General features: G+C 47.3%; 1 protein-coding gene across 1 annotated transcript in view; it reads right to left on the reverse strand.

The window, feature by feature from the left end:
* Positions 1–610: 610 nt before the first annotated feature.
* The window catches only part of RNF145 (ring finger protein 145), an 84,848-nt gene continuing 69,003 nt past the window's right edge, over positions 611–16,455 (reverse strand). The window contains exons 10-11 of the mRNA XM_068278299.1: positions 9,579–9,935; positions 611–4,493 (exon numbers count right to left, since the gene is read on the reverse strand). Of these exons, the coding sequence (XP_068134400.1) occupies positions 4,008–4,493; positions 9,579–9,935 (843 nt within the window). The 3' untranslated portion in view covers positions 611–4,007. The remainder of the gene's footprint in view (positions 4,494–9,578; positions 9,936–16,455) is intronic.

Genomic DNA, 16,455 nt, shown 5'->3' on the forward strand with positions numbered 1-16,455 from the left:
CAGGGGTGCCTTGGCATTCATCCCCATCCATTGTGCATTGCCATCAGGTAATGCAACTGCACACGGATATACAATGGGTGGGTCAGTGACCACTTGGAGGGGGGATGCTGCCTAATGGGGGTCACTGACTACTTGAAGGGGAAATGACTTCTTAAAGCATCACTATCTAAGTAAAAATAGGTAAATGCTGCCTAATGAGTACTACTAGCTACTTGGGGAGGAGGGAAGGGGTGTTACCGATTGGGGCGGGGGGGGGGGGGTGTCACGGACTACTTAAAGAGAGTCTGAAGCGAGAATAAATCTCGCTTCAGACCTCATAGATAGCAGGGGCATGCGTGCCCCTGCTAAACCGCCGCTATCCCGCAGCTTAACGGGGGTCCCTTCACCCCCAAATCCCCTCCGTAAAGCGGGGGAGCGCTTCCGCATTGGGGCAGGGCTAACCACCTCAGCCCTGCCCCACGCACGTCTGTCAGCCGCGTATCTCCGCCTCTCCCCCGCCCCTCTTAGTCTTCCTTCACTGAGAGGGGCGGGGGAGAGGCGGCGATGCGCGTCTGATAGACGCGACTGGAGGCAGGGCTGCAGCCGTTAGCCCTGCCTCCAGGAAGGGAAGATTTACGACCAAGACTACGACCAAGTCTTGCGGGGGTGGGTTTGGGGGTGAAGGGACCCCCGTTTAGCGGCGGTTTAGCAGGGGCACACGTGCCCCTGCTAAGTATGAGCTCTGAAGCGAGATTTATTCTCGCTTCAGAGTCTCTTTAAGGGGCCCATACACTTACACGATTTCCCGCCGATATACAGCAGATTCGATCACTGTGATCAAATCTGCTGTGAAATTGTTGCGCAAACGCTGACCGAACGATCAATTTCTGTTCGAAATCGATCGTGGCCGTCGATCTGTCCACACAAAAGATTTCGCTCGATCGCCGGCAGGTGGGGAGTGCATTGATAGCGGCGTTCGAATGTCCGACGACCGACTCTAGCGGCAATGCATTACCTGTTCCGCCGGCGTGTCCCCCCGCGGTCCCTTCTCCGCGCTGGTCTCCGGCTGTCTTCACTTACTACTTACTTACTATCCCGACAGGAAGTTTAAACAGTAGAGTGCCCTCTACTGTTTAAACTTCCCCCGACAGGAAGTGAAGCTGAAGCCCAGAGCTGAGAAGAGACAGCGGAGACCGGGGGACTTGCGCCGGCCGGACCAGGTAATGTATGCTGGGGGCGGCGGCAGCTCCACAGATTGTGAATCGGTTTCATAGTGAAATCGATTCAAAATCTGTTTGCAGTGTAGGCAGCCAATAGATCCCTCTTTGATCAGATTCGATCACAGAGGGATCATCAGGTGGCAATCAACCAGTGTATGGCAGCCTTTAGATGGGGGATATTGCCGAATAAGCATCACTAGCTACTTTGAAGGGGGAGGGGGGTGCTGCCTAATGATTCAGAAGACGGACGGGCACCGCGACACGGGGACAGGAAGTGTATGAACGCACACATACATGCACATTTATACACTGAGGAAACAGCACCGGGGGGTTCATCACTCGTCCCGATATTGCTTGCCGTTAGCCATGCGCACGCCGGTCAACCACAACGTCCCGACATCTTGCAGCATATCCGAATGACGATGCAACCAATTTCTGGCCGAGCATGTTGATCGGGCATGCACTTTGGCGGCACCGATTTTCATCCAATTTTATTAGAATAATTGAATCGATTGGTCGATCGTCTGCCGTCGCCTGATGTATGGGTACCCTTAGCCATAGACCATGAACAAGCATGCAGAGCAGACGTTTCTGACTGGAGTGTGACTGGATTACCTGCATGCTTGTTTCAGGTGTGTGATTCAGACACTACTGCAGCCAAAGGGATCAACAGGACAGCCAGGAAACTGGTATTGTATTAAAAAGAGACACTAAAGCGAAAAATAATTCTGATATAATGAATTGGTTGTGTAGTACAGATAATTACTAGAACATTAGTAGCAAAGAAAATATTCTCATATTTTTATTTTCAGTTATATAGTTTTTTTTTTTTATAACATTGCATCATTCTCTAATATTTGCAGTTTACACACTACTCGGCATTCCAAATGATTTTACAGAGCAGGCCAGTGAATATTTGAACACTTCTCTGCAGAGAAAAAGAAAATACTTTGACAGACAGTTGAGATAACAACCTTCAGAAGACAGAGCTCTCTGCAAGTGGTGGAGCTCAATGGCAATTTGCATAGATAACAACTGGAGTTTCTTAACTCTTCCTGTACCGGAAACAATATTAGACTTACGTCTCTGCTCCTAATGTTTTATTTCTTAGCTGTACTACACATACAAATCATTATTTCATATATTTTTTTCACTTCAGTGTCTCTTTAAGAGAAATAAACATGGCAGCCTCCATATCCCCACTTCATTATTCAAAACTCCCAATTAAAACCCCGGCAGCCATTAGGACTCCAGCAATTCCCAATAAATTTGTTTTAACGTTTCCAGTGTCCAATTTTTCCCCAAAATCGGGTTCTTCAAAACCCACCAAGCATTAATGAACGACCCGGCAGAGATCTCTCCGCACGTTCGTGAAGATAAACATCAGGACTGGTCCCATTTTCATCAAATCGATCGACCGACCGGATTGACACTTGCGTGGCCAGCTTTAGAACGTCACATCTTCCATTGTAAAAGGCTGATCGCTCAACCTCCTTCCTTGGCAACCAAGCGTGCACCAATTATAAATTAAAGGTTTGTTGTTTTTAATTTTATTTTTTTTAATTTTTTTTTATTTTATATCAAAATATCACATAAAAAATTGCCTTGTTTTTGTATTGTTTTCATCCACCGAAAAAGCCATATCAATGTAAAAATCGAACACTATGTTCTGCTCAGGGGGGAAATAAGAAAACAATCAAAACCCAAAAAAAGGAGGGAGGGGAAGTGTATTCACATCAAAGTGCTAGATCTACTAACAGCCTGTGTGTGGCATTTGCGGAATTTGATCATACACGCGAAACATGTACTCATTTCCAAAAAGTGCAAATATTGCCATCGTTTTAACACTGTCATTTTTTTTGTGTGTTTTTTTTTTTTTTTTTTAGTTCAAAGCGTAGTAATTGTGATCCCCTAGCCCCTCCTCTGTGCAGCGAGGTCCATCCCACGAGGAGCGGTCACCTGAACCTCGCACATACTTCATATGGGGGCTGGAGAGAATACATACACAATACCACAGCAAGACAATGAAAAAAAAAAAGAAAGGGGGAAGGGGGGAAAAAATAATAAGAGGAAAAAAAAACCGCAAGATCCATCACCTATTTTGAAGCTTATGCCCCGCCCCTTTCACTCCCCCACAACGGCGTATACTTCTGTGCAAGCAAGTGAGCATGCAAGCGTGCAGGGTTGTTGTCAAAGAATCACACAGCTGACGTTAACGGTGGCCCTTCATGCCCGAAACAGATTCCGGGAAGCCCAAAATCTCTTACGTCTCGTCAGGGCTGAACGACTTTCAATACCGCTGATATTTTTTTTTTTTTAAGCGGGGGCCCCTTCTGGTATGGTCAACGGAGGTAGACACTCCCTTTAAGATGGCGGCGTTGACCGGCTCCTGGCTCCTTTAAATATGTCCGCAGCTGGTATATGTAAACGTCAATGGTTTCGAATCATCAGAGGTTGTTGGGGGGTGAAAAAAATAAAAAGAATGGAAATGGTCAACATTACCCATTTTTGAAAAAACAAAGTCTAAAGGATAAAAGAAAAGGATTCCCGCAATCAAAGCACCCAGCGAGTTAAGCAGGATCCATCGGCAGTGGCAAAAAACAAACAAAGGTTTTGTTAAGCTTCAACTGTCTACTTCGGCACTGAAACGTGAGGGGTAAAGAATTTAAATCCACCCGAGGAAACCTTGCATACACCGTGACAACTGTCAGTGCTGAAGTTCCCTCCTGGAGTAGCTGAATGCTGCATGTGGTAAGGATGGGGTTTGGCTTCGAAAAATGAAAAGTTCTGGCAGGCAAAAAGGAAGGATCAGATTCCTGCGCAAACTTCACTTGCTTGAGAGCAACGCTCCTCTTTTAAGTCCACAGCTTGCGATTGGCTTGCCACGCCCCCGAGGAGCTCACCACAATCCAGCCCAGCAGGATCCGTGTGTAGAGACTCCTCTGTTTTTTCTGTATTGGTTTCCAGAAAGCCAGATGACCGAATGTCTCTTGCAGGCTCTGGTTTCTCAGCGCTCTGCTCTGGATTATTTTCGGCAGAAGGTTCCGCACCCTGTCCTGCAGGAGTCGCCGCTTCCTGTCCTGCAGGAAATGCCACTTCCTCTGGGCGTGGGTTGAGATTGTTTGGTGGGGGTGCGGAATTGTTAGGCGCGACAAGATCGCTTCCTGTCTGCTGAGACAGGGACTTTAGCTGGCAGTGACATAATGGGCAGCTCTCCTGTACGTACAGCCACTTTTTAAGGCACCCGGCATGGAAAAAGTGGCCGCAAGGTGTGATGACTGCCGAATTCATATCCTGAAAAGCAAGGAAAGATTATTTAGAACAAGATCTTTATGCAAGAACATGGCAGGAAAAAATATTCCTCCACAGATACAAGTGAATGTGTAAAGAGGACATCATGGCAAAATCACCAGTAGAGAAACCTCATACTTGCCTTCCTCTCCCAGATCCTCCTCTTCATAAAGGGGTCTCAGCAGGGATTTTATAACATATATAACACAAACCTCCCGCAAGACGGTCCATAAATGGTGAGGGCTGTGGGGAAGGGGCGGACAAGCATTACTCACCTTTGGGGGACTGCTCTCTCGCCCAGTCTGTATTCTCTCTGCCATCTTGACCCAGGTGCTGCAGTTTGAAGTGTCCACAGGGGGAGCGTGCCACCCGACAGATGTAGTCCTTCAATGTTAGTACATCTTTTCAGCTGTAGGCAGCACATGGCAATTTTACCAGTACCAACAGCAGGAGGCAGTGTGCGTTACCCGTTTAGCGCAAAGCCGGCTACCAAGTTAACGCACGTTACTTCAGTAGGGTGTGTTGCGCTAATAGGATCATGTGTGCTGCCCTCTGCCATTAGTACCGGTAAAATTGACATGCATGGTTAGTGCACAGAAAGGTTACCGCTGCTTAGTGCATGACGCCCTTTGTCTTTCAAAGGAATGATCTTGTTTGAGTGCCCTGCTTTTGACCTCTGCAGGCAGAACTCCTGCTGTAAATCCTTGCCATGCTTTGATCTCTCTCTGCTAGCAGAGGATATAGAAACTGAAAGCAGAAGTCCTCTGTTATTGTCTCACACTGCCCCCTAGTGACAAGTGGCCATAAATACACAATAAATCAGTACTAATTAGTAGCACGGTAATGTAACAAAGAAGGAATAAAATGCTTCAATAAATTGGCCTGAAGCTCTTGCAAGCCTCTAAATAAATTGGCTGCTAAAGGGTTAAAAGATGGCCAAAGTCTTGTGCACATGCTTAAAGGAATGCTTTCCAGGTTATAAGCTCAGTAGAGAGTAGATTCCGCACAATGTTGGTAGGAACAAACTTGCTTTATTCAATCACGTACATGACAGGCTAAAAATCCATCACCACATGCTGACATGTTTCGGACGTTACACGCCGGTAATCATAGCATAGGTGCAAGTGAACAGGGATCTGGGACAGCACGAGCAACAAGGCTACACGGTTTGTTGAGTTTCTCAACGTTAACACCAAGAACCTTGTTTTCACCTTTCAGTGGTCACTCGTGGAGGTCAACTACCTTGACCTCACCCTCAGGGGAGACCCCTCTCTGGCCTCGGTAGTCTCTAGTACGTACCGCAAACCCTGCAGCGGCAACTCCACCTTAAGGGCCAACAGCTGCCATCCATCTCACACCACCCGTGCAATTCCGGTGGGTGAGTCGATTCGGGCACGTAGGAATTGCTCTGATGCCGAAGTCCTTGGGGTGGAGTTGGGTGTTGTAGGTTCACGACTTGCAGAGCGGGGGTATCCAGGATGGATGATCGAAAGGGGGAAAAGACGGGCCTTGATGAGGACCAGGGAGGAACTTCTCACCCCTGGCTCTCGTAAGGTGCCGTCACAATCGAATAGCGGAACAGTTTTCGTGACTACCTATAGCCAGGAATTTAGACAGGTCACACAGATTGTGAAAAAATATCTCCCTGAGCTACAGGCCGATGCTGCTCTTAACGTTATCCTTAAACTGGAAGTTAGATTTGCTAGCAGGAGGGCCCCCACACTAGGAAGTATCTTGTCCCCTAGTCTGTTTTCAGCCGGTTCTCAACGTCCATGTTGGTTAACCACCTTAGGTTCTTATAGGTGCAATTTTTCGACCTGCAAGTACTGTGTTGTTCATAGACCTACACGTTCTGTTTCCTTTTCTAACGGAAACACTTTTTCTATGAAGCAATACATTAATTGCAATACTAAATCCGTGGTTTACCTTATCTCATGTTCCTCATGCCAATTACAGTATGTCGGGTGTACTACCCGACATCTTATGCAGCGAATAGGGGAACATTATAGGGGTGCGGGGTGGGTGACCATGGAGGTATCAAATGTAGCCAAACACTTTAGATCGGTCCATCTGGGCGATATGTCCTCATTTTCATTCCAGGGTATTGAGCGTGTCCATAAGCCAGTGAGAGGAGGGGACGTGTACAAACGACTCCTCACTAGAGAGGCATATTGGATCTTTAAACTAGGGACACGCTCACCGAGAGGCCTTAATGCCAGATGGGACCTGAATTCGGTTAATGTGGATTTACTGTCCCTGACTGTAATCTGTGCAATATCATAATAATAATAACTGTCTGTTTATGCTATTTTCTGTGATGATGATTTGCCTGTTGCTGCGTAATATTGTGCCATGTATAATCATATGTATTTACATTTTTACTCTGTACTATGTTTTTATCTATTTGATTATATTATTGAGGTGGTTTCTCAGTTTTTTATGTACACACCTTTTTGTGGGTGGGGTCTGTGAGCATGTGTCTTTGGGTGTGGCGCCTTTCTATTTGGGTCATCCCTGTTCACTTGCATCTATGCTATGATTAACCACTTAACGACCGCCTAACGCCGATAGGCGTCGGCGGGTCGTTCGTGGTATAGCATGGAAACGAGCGGCCTTTCCATGCTAGTTCACGGAGACTGCCTCCGTGAACAGTGTGCGAGCCGCCGATCGCAGCTCGCACGCATAATGTAAACATCCAGGGAAGAAATCCCCGCTGTTTACATCACACGGCGTTGCTGCGCAGCAGCGCCGTGACGTAGATCGGCGATCCCCGGCCTCTGATTGGCCGGGGATCGCCGTCATCTGATAGGCAGAAGCCTATCCTATCAGGCGCAGGACGGAACTCCGTCCTGCGCCGCTCAGAAAAAAAGGTAGAGGGAGGGAAAGCCGGGGAGCCCGGAAAACGCTGCGGAGGGGGGCTTTGAGGAGCCCCCCCCCCCCCCCGCAAATCAGTAGTAGCCGGCGGCGATCAGACCCCCCTGCAGGACATCCCCCTAGTGGGGAAAAAAGGGGGGGGGGGAAGTCTGATCGCCCTGCCACATTCCTGATCGGTGCTGCGGGCTGTAGAGCCCACGCAGCACCGATCAGTGCAAAATCCCCTGGTCCTTAAGTGGTTAAGGGCCTGTAACGTCCGAAACATGTCAGCATGTGGTGATGGATTTTTAGCCTGTCATATACGTTATTGAATAAAGCAAGTTTGTTCCTACCGACATTGTGCGGAATCTACTCTCTACTGTACTGGATTTGGGGTTCGAGCAGCCCGTTTTTCCTGCACTGTTGGTGGACGGAGTTGTGAGCAGAGTTCCACCTACACGACAAACAAGTTATAAGCTGTTCTGGATGTGCTGTCTAGCCTCTATGAGACTATAGACAAGCAGGGCTGCTGCAGCCTTTCATCTGTCTGCTTTCAACGTTATTACTCTGGTATGCTGTGTGGCTGCCTGTAGGAAGTGTCTCTCATAGAAATGAAACTGCATACAGTAGATAATGACTGGCTGCACACTGCACACAGATACACTTGTCTGTTTCAGAGCTTCTTTCCCGGCAGCAGCAGCCTCTCCTATGTCAACAGAGCTCTGAGTAGGAAATCTGAGCCAGGAGGGGGCAGGCTTGGGCTTGAAAAGACTCCACAGAACAGTGACTCAGCTATAATGATTCCAGGTCAAACCTAGACTGAATAAGTCGGTGGATTGTTATCACAGCTGATAACAGATAGATTAGACTGAGAAGAATAAAGGTCCGTAGACGCCGGACTGGAGGCAACGAAGGGTCCGTCGTCACCTCCCGCTGGGTGGGCGTTCCAGCGACAGTCCGGCGTGTGTACAGTCTGTCGGCGGACTGATACGGCTGTTTCTGAGTGATCCGCCGAGCGATGATAGGTGTTTACTGTCATGTTCCCACTGATAAATGTAATAAAATACATGAGGGCGCTTCGTCTCTGGTTCTCTTTAAGAAAACTTGTCCAAAACAATCTGGGCTGTCTTAGCCATAATCTAGCATGTGTACTGCTGTCCAACCATGAATTGCTAAACGATAAATGAGCACATTGTGGTTTTTTTTAACTTCAGTTAGAAAGACACCTCCAATACTGCGTACAAAGTGGGCCTGAAATTGTACCCTGGGACCTAGTCATGGGCCATCCTCAATGTCTACTGCCCATCTTCCTCCCTTATAAAGATCTCAGGTGTCTAAGAGCCCCCTCACTCCCATATACATTTCCTTGGTGTCTAGTGCCTTCCACCTCCCTCCCTCATATGGCTTCCCTGCTGTTCTAGCGCTTCATCTCCAATATAGCCTCCCTGGTGGTCTAGAGTGGGCCAAACATAATGCAAAGTGGGGAAACCACTTGGGGGGCCAAATTTATGGGCTCTGGGGACCAGATTTGTCCCGGGGGCCGGAGTTTGACATGTATGTTCTAAGGCATACATGTCAAACTCTGGCTGCCGAGCCATCAAGCACGTGGTTTCCCCACTTTGCATTAGGTTTAGCACAAACTAGACCACCAGGGAAGCTATATTTGTGGTGACGCCTCAGATTGGGGAGAGAGAGGAAAAGCACTAGATACCAGATTACTGTATAGGGTAGGGAGGACCACTAGACACCAGGGAACTGCACAGGGGAGGGAGAAATTACCACTAGACACCAGGGAACTGCACAGGGGAGGGAGGAATGACCACTAGATACCAGGGAACTGTATAGTGGAGGGAGGGTGACCACTAAAAACCAGAGAACTGTATAGAGGAGGAAGTGAGGAGCACTAGACACCAGGAAACTGTACAGGGGGTGAAGGAGGCATTAGACACCAGGGAACTATATAAGGGAGGGAGGGGGCCACTAGACACCAGGGGACGGTATAGGGGAGAGCCACTAGACATCAGGGAACTGATTAAGGGAGGGAGAGTGGCCATTAGACACCAGGGAACTGTACAGGGGCTGAAATAGACATTAGACACAAGGGAACTGAATAAAAGGAGGAGGAGGCCACTAAACATTGAGAATGTTGCATGACTAGGTCTCAGTGTTCAATTTCAGCCTCCTTTGTATTTGAGTTTTCCCCCCATGTTCTATGGACTTGTATCTCCTACGTACCTGGTAGCATATAGAACAGATGTCGTTGTGTTGCTCCAGCTGTTCTTTGGTGGCGACCGGTAAGGATTTGATTTTATTCACGGCGTCCCTGCGTAGGAGGAAGCTCTTCCAGCCGAGCTGTGCCCGCAGCCAGACGTTATAGTACGAGTGGATGAAGATGATCATGGAACCCATCACCGTCCACTCGCCGAACACCGTCTCGGAGACCCCGTACGCCACCACACACAGAGCCACCAGGAACTCCAGCAGCCGGTACGTGCCGTTCACGTAATAAATGACATCGTCCATGTTCTCCACAGGCTCCTTGCGGAACTCCTCGATCATGAACAAGACGTAGATGAAGAGCGTGCCCAGGACCTGTTGGGTGACCAAAGAACATTACGTTAGTTATGAGTTTAATGTGGTTGTCTAAATCACGGGGAGAGCAAGAAACCTATTTCAAGCTGGTGGGCTGGCCAGAATAATAGTTATGTGTAAGCATTACATGGCTTCTTAAAGTGGATCCGAGATAAACTTTTACTCATTGCATAATTGTGCCCCTTACATATAGTTTATAGGGCATTCCTCAAGCCAAATACTTTTTTGGGGGGTTTTAATACCCTAATTCCCTATAAACTAAACAAGCCTCATCCACAGCTCGTCCAGCACCTAGGCATTCTGAGTCCCTTCTAGCAAGTGCTCATGGGAGCTCAGCCTTGGGAGGAGGAGCCATTTCCTGAAGGAGGAGGCAGCGTTACCAGCCAGAGATTTCAGAGGCAAGGGGGCAGAGAGGGGTGGAGAGAGGAGGAGAGGGGAGTGGCGTTTTCACAGGCTGAGGGGAGGAGATGCAGAGCAGCTTGGCTGTGTATTGATGACAAGCAGAATATGGCTGCTCTCTGTATCACAGGAAGAAATAATCATATACTGTTGAAGCTAGATTTGCTGTGTAAACTATCTAAACTTTAAATAAGACATATAGACAAGTTACTTATAGTTAGTTTTTCATCTCAGATCCACTTTAAAGGGAACCAAGTGCCGCTTTTCTTTTTCTGGTTTCCAATAGATATAGGAGCTGCTACGTCCCCCCCCCCCCCCCCTTTCTAGCTGCCCATTATTCATTCAGGGGAAGGTGTGAAGATAGCATCTGTGACTTCTGTAAAACATTTGAAACACAGTATTCTATCTATCCACCCCTGCTCATGAAAGCTTTTATTTGCTCTCTGCTAATGTGTGCAATAAAAGAATTCCATCAGTCCTTATCTGCCTGAAATTTTTGTGGTGCTGTGGAGGTAGGGTAATAAAACCCTTTGCTACACTTTTAAATATAAAAAGAGGTAAAATTCAAGGTTGTTTTTTTTTTTTTTTTATTAATGAGCCACGTTGTTGATGTGCATATTAAATGTGCTATTGAGATGCCCTGGGTGCTAAAAATGGTTCTTGGTCACTTTAACCCTAGAGTACAGGTGTTAAACTCAAGGCCTGCAGGCCGAATGCAGCTCACCTTGCCATTTTATGTGGCCCACCCAAGAGCTTCCAATGCGCAGGAATGCATGCAGCAAATGAACGCCAGCGTTCTGCCTTCCCATCCAGGAGAGCACATCAGTGACAGTGCTTCTGGTTGAAATGTCAGCTTGAGTAGGTGAACAGAAAAAAAACCCACAGGGCCCTCCAGTGAAATTGGCATGGGGTCCTCTTTTGGGATCCAAACTCCTCCCCCACCTCCCCATGTGGCTGGTAAAGTACAGATCGACAGACACACACACAGACACACACACACACACACACACACACACACACACACACACACACAGACAGACACACACAGACACACACACACAGACACACACACACAGACACACACACACACACACACACAGACACACACACACACAGACACACACAGACACACACAGACACACACAGACACACACAGACACACACAGACACACACACACACACACACACACACACACACACAGACACACACAGACACACACAGACACACAGACACACACAGACACACAGACACACACACACACACAGACACACACACACAGACACACACACACAGACACACACACACACAGAGACACACACACAGACACAGACACACAGACACACACCTTTCCTTCCCCAGCACTCTAAATATTTACCTGTTCCAAGGCTGCATGGGTCTCTTCTGTTCTTTCAGGCAGCTGCTCGCTCTATGCTGCATACCTCCGGTTCCTGATCATGTGACATGCATTGGGAGTCTAAGGATGGCATCATAGAGCGTGAAGCTGCCAGGAGAACAGTGGAGACCCGACACATCTCTGGAGTAGGTAAATATTACACTGATCTACTTTGCAGAAGAGGGAGAAGTGGGCCATCATTGCGGTCACTATAGTTGCAGCACTTAAGGTTGAGACAGCTCTATAAATGTTGGATCGTAATAAACAATGGCCTCAATTCACTAAGCTTATCTCCTGTCTTTAATAACGAATAGAGTTATCACCATGGTGATAAGGCATGTGGTATTTAGGAAACATTTTACCTCAGGCAAACTCTTCTGTATTTAAGTTAACTCTTCAATCCTTAAAATAACTCCAGAATTCTAACAGGCTGTTAATTAACTGCGTGTGAAAATAACTACAGAGGAGGGAACTTAAAGAGACACTGAAGCGGAAAAAAAAATGATGCGATTATGATTTGTATGTGTAGTACAGCTAAGAAATAAAACATTAAGATCAGCTACATCAGTCTAATTGTTTCCAGTACAGGAAGAGTTAAGAAACTCCAGTTATCTCTATGCAAAAAAGCCATTAAGCTCTACAACTTTCAAAGTGGTGGAGAGGGCTGTTTTCTGACTTTTATTGTCTCAACTGTTATTGAACTATTTACTTTTTCTCTGCCAGAGGAGAGGTCATTAGTTCACAGACTGCTCTGAAAGAATCATTTTGAATGCTGAGTGTTGTGTAATCTGAACATATTATAGAATGATGCACTGTTAGAAATAACACTATAGACCTGAAAAAAAATATGGGAATATTTTCTTTGCTGCTAATCGTCTAGTAATTATTCATAGTACACAACCAATTCATTATATCATACATTTTTTCACTTCAATGGCCTCAATTCACTAAGCTTATCTCCTGTCTTTAATAACTCTTCTAGAGTTGTTACCATGGTGATAAGGCATGTGGTATTCAGGAAACATTTTACCTCAGGCAAACCTAAAGTTAACTCTTCTGTCTTTAAGTTAACTCTTTAATCCTTAAAATAACTCCAGAGTTAAAGAAAGGCTGTTCATTAACTGCGTGTGAAAATAACTACAGAGGAGGTAACTTAACTACAGAAGAGGTAACGTAAGGAATGAAGAGAAGATAACTCTCACTGTGTGGAGGTAAGTTTTCTCTTGCCTTATTATCTCCAGCATGATCTTAGTGAATTGAGGCCAATGTGGCCTAGTGCACACGAGAGCGGTTCTGCTGTGGTTTGCGATCCGCTTGCGGGTGCGGATCCGCTAGGGTAATTTATTTCAATGGGCTGGTGCACACGAGAGCGGGAGACGTTTTGCAGAAACGCATACACCCGGGCTGCTGCAGATTTTAGATTGCGGATGAGTTTCTGCCTCCAATGTTAAGTATAGGAAAAACGCAAACCGCTCTGAAAAACGGCACTTCAGAGCGGTTTGCCAGGCGTTTTTTGTTACAGTAGCTGTTCAGTAACAGCTTTACTGTAACAATACATGAAATCTACTACACCAAAAACGCTTCCCAAAACCGCAAAACGCTAGCTGAAACGCTACAGAAAAAGAAAAAGCATTTCAAAATCTGCTAGCATTTTGCGGATCTGCTAGCGGTTTTTGGTGTGCACCAGGCCTGTGTCCTGTAACTTAGAATGCAGTTAAAGAAAACCTGTATTGAGAGAAACCTCCCCTGGGGGGTACTCGCCTGGGGTGGGGGAAGCCTCCGGATCCTATTGAGGCTTCCCCCGTCCTCCTCACTCCCCAAACAGCGGGGATGTAAATATTTACCTTTCTGGCTCCAGCGCAGTATCAGCTCTCCGCCTTGGAAATAGGCGAAAATAGCAGATCGCTGTCGGCCCGCTCTATTGCGCAGGCGCAAGTCTCCTGCCCCCGCGTAGTAGAGCAGACCCGACAGAGATCGGCTATTTTCGCCTATCTCCGTGCGGAGAGCCGCAACAGTGCCCCTGCTGGAGCCAGGAAAGGTAAATAAATCAGCGCTTATCAGGCTTGTCGAGCTAGGCTTGCGGGACGCTTCGGGGGAGCCAGCGCTGGACTGCCTGCAGCTACAGGGGAGGGGGAAGCATCATTGGGATCCTGGGGCTTCCCTCTCCCGAGGTGAGTACCCCCAAGGGGAACTTTTTTTTGATACAGGTTCTCTTTAAGATTTTGGCCCTTGACATGATTAAGTTTGACACCCCGCAAGGACTTCCTATCCAGCATTGCTGTTGTACAACCCGAGCGTCTCTCTGCAGAAGTGGGGTACAGTCTTCACAGCCTGACCTGTTACTGCTCTTAAAGTGAACCTTAACTGAAAATAAGAACAAGAGTATCGCTTACCTGGGACTTCGACCAGCCCCCGCAGCAGTCCTGTGCTGCGGCATGCCGAACCGATCCTCCGTTCCCCCGCTGCGGCTTAGTTTCATTTTTGCCGTCTGATCAGTTGGCGGTCCGCTGCCCCTGCGTGCAGTAGAGGTTCTCACCGACGCGAAACGCATACGAGTATGCACACAGCCAGGGTCGCGCATGCGACCGAAACTAAGCTGCAACGGGGGAACGGAGGATCGGTTCGGCATGCCGCTGGCACAGGACGGTTGCAAGGGGCTGGTCGAAGTCCCAGGTAACTGAAACTCTTGTTCTTATTTTACAGTTACGGTTCACTTTAAAGCAGCTTTTGTGTCTTGCTCCCGTCCTGCCTGCAGAGTCACCTCGGTTGCAATATGGAGACTCCTGATGCCTGGGGTGTGTACCCATTTTGTACTGCACACCTGAACATGCAAGGATTTGTGTACAGCCACATGCTGCCTCTGCAGACACATCTGAGAATTGCTGCGCCAGTCTCTCAGGCCTGGCTAATTAAAGAGACATTGGCCTCAATTCACTAAGCTTATCTCCTGTCTTTAATAACGTTTCTATAGTTATCACCATGGTTATGAGGCATGCAGTATTCAGGAAACCTTTTACCTCAGGCAAACCTAACGTTAACTCTTCTGTCTTAAAGTTAACTCTTCAATCCTTAAAATAACTCCAGAATTCTAAAGTTAAAGACAGGCTGTTCATTAACTGTGTGTGAAAATAACTACAGAGGAGGTAACTTAAAGCCAGTGGATACCGTTTTAAAAATAAAAAAGTCAGATACTCACCTAAGGAGAGGGAAGGCTCGGTCCTAATGAGCCTTCCCTCTCCTCTCCCGGTGCCCTCGGTGCTGCACTGGCTCCCCCGTTCACGTCCGCCGCCGCAGGGACTTCGGAAGTCTTCGGGAGCATGCGTAGTATGGAGCAGCCCGTCTTCGGGAGCCCGTGTGCTCACGAAGGCTTCCGAAAGCTCCCTTCGGCATGCGGAAGTGGCAGTATTTGACCGAACTGGTCAAATACTGCCACGGGGGATCCTGCGCGGGACCGGGCACCGGGAGAGGAGCGGGAAGGCTCATTAGGACCGAGCCTTCCCTCTCCTTAGGTGAGTATCTGACTTTTTTTTTTTTAAACATTCACTTTAACTACAGAGAAGGTAACTTAAGGAATGAAGAGATCGGATTACACTCTCGCTGTGTGGTGGCAAGTTTTCTTTTGCCTTATCTCCAGCATGATCTTAGTAAATTGAGGCCATTGATTTAGAAAAGCCCACAGTTGCCCAATTGCTTTAGCTTCACCGGTTTTCAGTGTGTTTCTGTCTTGGGATCCCACTGCGGAATCAACACGTCTACTAGTTATCAGTTAACCACAAACTCCCCTGACTCCAGCTTACCAACCAGTTATTTGTCCTGAAGATGGCTTAATTTCCGGTTATCTACTGTACTCGACTTATCTATTGGCTATCTGTAGTCTGCCAACTGTCCTGACCTCGGTTTGCCTTATGATCATTCTGTCTATTACCTACCGGTATCTTGTCTTTACCATGGCTTGTCTTATGATCATTCTGTGACTATTACTTGTCCTGTCTTGACCATGGCTTGTCTTCTGACCATTATATGCCTATTACATGTCTTGACCATGGCTTGTCTTCTGATCTTCTATCTCTATTACCTGTTAACTGTCAGCTGACCACTGACTGTCCTGTTCCTTGTCTGTTACATGAAAGTCTTTCTCGATCCTGCTGCTTCTGTGCCGCACACTCGATCCTGCTGCTTCTGTGCCAAACACTCTATGCTGCTGCTCCTGTGCCACATACGGTACTCCTTCAGCTCGAAGCTTTGCCTTGTTCATGTCAATAGTGTGGGCGACTTTCAGCCCTACACTGGGGGCTAATCAAAGACCTCTATTGCCAGTGCAGGAGAGGCAGCTAGGACCTGCTCTGTCTGCAGTACCATGCACTCTACTGTCTGTTGACATAAAAGAGGAAAGACGCTGATATACAGCACAGGTTCATGACATGTGGCAAGAATACCTTGCAATACCACTGAGGAACACTGGACTGTAGTGGTGATAGTCATGTCTAGGACAACTCGTGGAGAAGCATGTCATTTGTTTGATCAGCTGATAGATATGCAAAGCTCCGATTTGCTGTGATCACATCCTGCTTTGGCACATGATCATGACTAGCAAATCAAAAACTTTACATATCTATCACCTGACCAAACTGATCACATGCTTCTCCAGGAGTTCTCCTAGACATGGTCATCACTAGTCTGTAGTTATCCACCTCCTCTTGAACCCCAAGAAGTTAGCTGAACCCTCC

This window comes from Hyperolius riggenbachi, chromosome 3, assembly GCF_040937935.1.
Source record: "Hyperolius riggenbachi isolate aHypRig1 chromosome 3, aHypRig1.pri, whole genome shotgun sequence".
Taxonomy (NCBI): Eukaryota; Metazoa; Chordata; class Amphibia; order Anura; family Hyperoliidae; genus Hyperolius; species Hyperolius riggenbachi.